General features: G+C 36.1%; 1 protein-coding gene across 1 annotated transcript; it reads left to right on the plus strand.

Annotated features, from left to right (window-relative positions):
* The first annotated feature begins 1,939 nt into the window (after nt 1-1,939).
* LOC149177252 (uncharacterized) lies at nt 1,940-2,494 on the plus strand. Its single transcript, XM_089423357.1, has 3 exons — nt 1,940-1,964; nt 2,051-2,165; nt 2,338-2,494. The coding sequence occupies exons 1-3, from the start codon at nt 1,940-1,942 to the stop codon at nt 2,492-2,494; spliced, it is 297 nt and encodes a 98-aa protein (XP_089279483.1).
* Nucleotides 2,495-2,980: the final 486 nt, after the last annotated feature.

The raw sequence follows: 2,980 nt of genomic DNA on the forward strand, positions 1-2,980 counted from the left end.
GATCCATATATAGATGATTGCAGGGGGGGTGAGTCAGCTTCTAGGATTTTGATTAGTGTCCTCTATCTGATAGTTCTTGATTCCACTTGGAGATTGATGATCTCTTACTCATCCCTGGGCGAATTCAGAGAGGCAAGTGTCACAGGAGAAGTTTCTGAAAGATTCCATGACGATCCACCTTGCAAACTATCTCTGCCATTTGTCTACTCTAGCCCATCGCACCCTACATAAGGGCTTTCCAGTATGCATCACACCCTTTACACTGAGCAGGTGAAATGCATCACACCCTCTGCACTGGGCAGTCTGTATGGTCCAACTTTGACCAGTTCTGAGCAGTTTTCTGTGGAGAACTTCCGAGAGATGATGTAATCAGCTAACCTTGTTCCTTTAGGGTGTGAAGCAACACTCCTTGGTTTATGGACATGTATGATTGGGGTTGCAGTGCCCAAAAATGTCTATAATAGATGTAGCGACCACCCATTGACCAAAGTGTCCGTGAACCACAACGAAAAAAAATATATTTCATAATTATTATAATTACAAAAATAAATAAAATAAAAAGAATTTATTATTATTCAAAAAATTCACTTAATTATAGAAAAATACAATTTAATATGATATGATTTATCTTAAATTTTAATTTTAATCATTTTTTATTATTTTATTTTAATTATTTAAATAAAAATATATATATTTCATAATAATTATTATTACAAAAAATAAATAAAATAAGAAGAAATTATCATTCTTCAAAAAATTCACTTAATTATAAAAAAATACAATTTATTATGATATGATTTATCTGGTTACAAATGAGTACACGAGTTCTAATTTATAAAAGGAAATGGTTTCTTCACCTTAATTCTTTAATACAATTCCAACCAAGATTCTGACTTTTGGTTGTTTAAGATATATTTTTGAATCTATAAATAGATTAAATACCCATAAAAACCATTAGATCATTCAAAGTATTTAAAAATATCTACCCTAATTTAATTGAAATTAGCCACTCTAAAAAACCATTTCATCTATAAATTATAAATATACTATCACGAAATTACTAAAGCCCACAAAACTTTGAGGTCAAAACGGTTAAAAGACCGGCAAATTCGAAAATGTCGTAGTCTAACTAGACTCTTTTTTGCCCTGAAAATTATGGAAATTCTAGCAAGATTTTCATAAAATCTAGCAGGGATTTTTGTGAATCCAGATTATAGCTACCAAAATTCAAAGTTTTGGGTACTCCATAACTTTTTTATGGTGTTGAATCCATTTCCACCATCAAAAACATGATTCAAACACCACTGGTGCAAGAAGTTTTGAAATATTTTTGCCCAAATCCAGCTACTTTTATACTTTTAGTCAATTCCTCAACCTAAATAGACACTTAGAAAATTCATACTGTTGGGCCAGAGTCCACAATAAACTTATAATGACTGAGAAGACTTTAGAAGACCCGCTCAACTGCTGGTGGAACCCACCACCTATGGTAGCTACTTTTCCCTGTCATCAAAGATTCTGCCGCGTACTGACTTGGGCGTCTTTCCGACGCGTTGAAACGCGCTGCCGCCACGTAGCACAACTCTTCTTCTTCACAAAAAGCACAAAGATTTATATGTGTAGTCTCTCCTTCATTCACGCCAACTCCTCTGAGCTCGTGACTCTTTGAGCTTTCATTAACCTGAAGGCTCTGACTGCCATTCGATTAATTTTTTCTTGCCTTCTGCACATATCACTGATAGTTTTCGAAGGATGTCAAATATGAAGGTATGTCACTACTCTAACTCTAACTCTGTTGAATTAGAATCATCTATTTAGAAATTCTGCAATCATGAATTATCGAAACGATTAACTAATAATGATGGCCCTACATGTGTTATATTTACAGAAAATGGTGCTGAAAGTGGCAATCGAAGATGAGAAAAGAAAGAGAAGGGACATGAGAGTTATTGCAGATGTTGAAGGTAACTATCAATCCAATATTTATCCATTGCAATTCTCGTTACAATGAGAATTGGGTTTTGCTTAGTGATATGATATTTGATTGCAGGTGTAAAGTCTGTTGCAGTTGATATGCATAAGAGGGAGATATCCATGATCAGAGAAGCAGATCCCATGCTTCTGGAAAAGAAATTGATGAAGCTTGGATTCAAAGAGCTACTGCGGTCATCCTTAAGTGGATTGCAGATTCTTGGAATATTTCAGGATCTGAGGGACATGGGCGCGGTCAATTTTTTCACGGCGCCCATGTCTGTCGGATAATTGACCGTGCCATGTCCGTCGGATCCCAAAATATTCTGGGAATCTGCAATCGACTTAAGCTCACTGGCTGCGGAGCGTGGGTCCTGCCAAAGAAGAGAAGGCGGCTGCAGAGACTCCGACAGTTGTGTATCATCATCAAGTGAATCCCCAATATGGGTACGGGCCTTATGAAGGATACTCTTCATATACTGTCGTGAGAGGTGAGGATCCCAATGGCTGCACAATCTGTTAGACCTATCTCGTCCTATTTCGTCTTTATGGGGGAAATTATGGGCTTGGGGGAGACAACAGGTGGTCTCAAGGGAATTTCAAGAGACGATGTAAGCTTCTTCTGATGCTGTAGCAGCAGCTGGGAACTAGTTACTTTCAGAGGTAATGGGACAATGGCGGATTGCTTACCTTCCTTAAATATACAAATGTATCTACTAGGTCTACAACTATTTATTGTAGAAGACATCACCAAAGGGTGTTCACTAGCTAATTGAAGGGAAGCCTAAGTTAAATAGTCGACAAAGGCCCAGAAATAGATTCTAGTGCAAACCACTGGGCTATTTAGAGCTACCCTCCGATCTTCTTTTTAATTTTAATTTTATTTTTTTAGAATTTTTATGAGATTTTTAATTTTTAGAATTTTTTTATGAGATTGCAGATGCGCTTTTAATATATAAATAAATTCCATGCTTATAAAATTATTTGAATCACAAAGCTCAAACATACT

The sequence above is a fragment of the Pinus tabuliformis genome, chromosome 4_1, assembly GCF_031772625.1.
Source record: "Pinus tabuliformis cultivar Carrire ecotype Pingquan chromosome 4_1, CPIR1, whole genome shotgun sequence".
NCBI classification, from domain to species: domain Eukaryota; kingdom Viridiplantae; phylum Streptophyta; class Pinopsida; order Pinales; family Pinaceae; genus Pinus; species Pinus tabuliformis.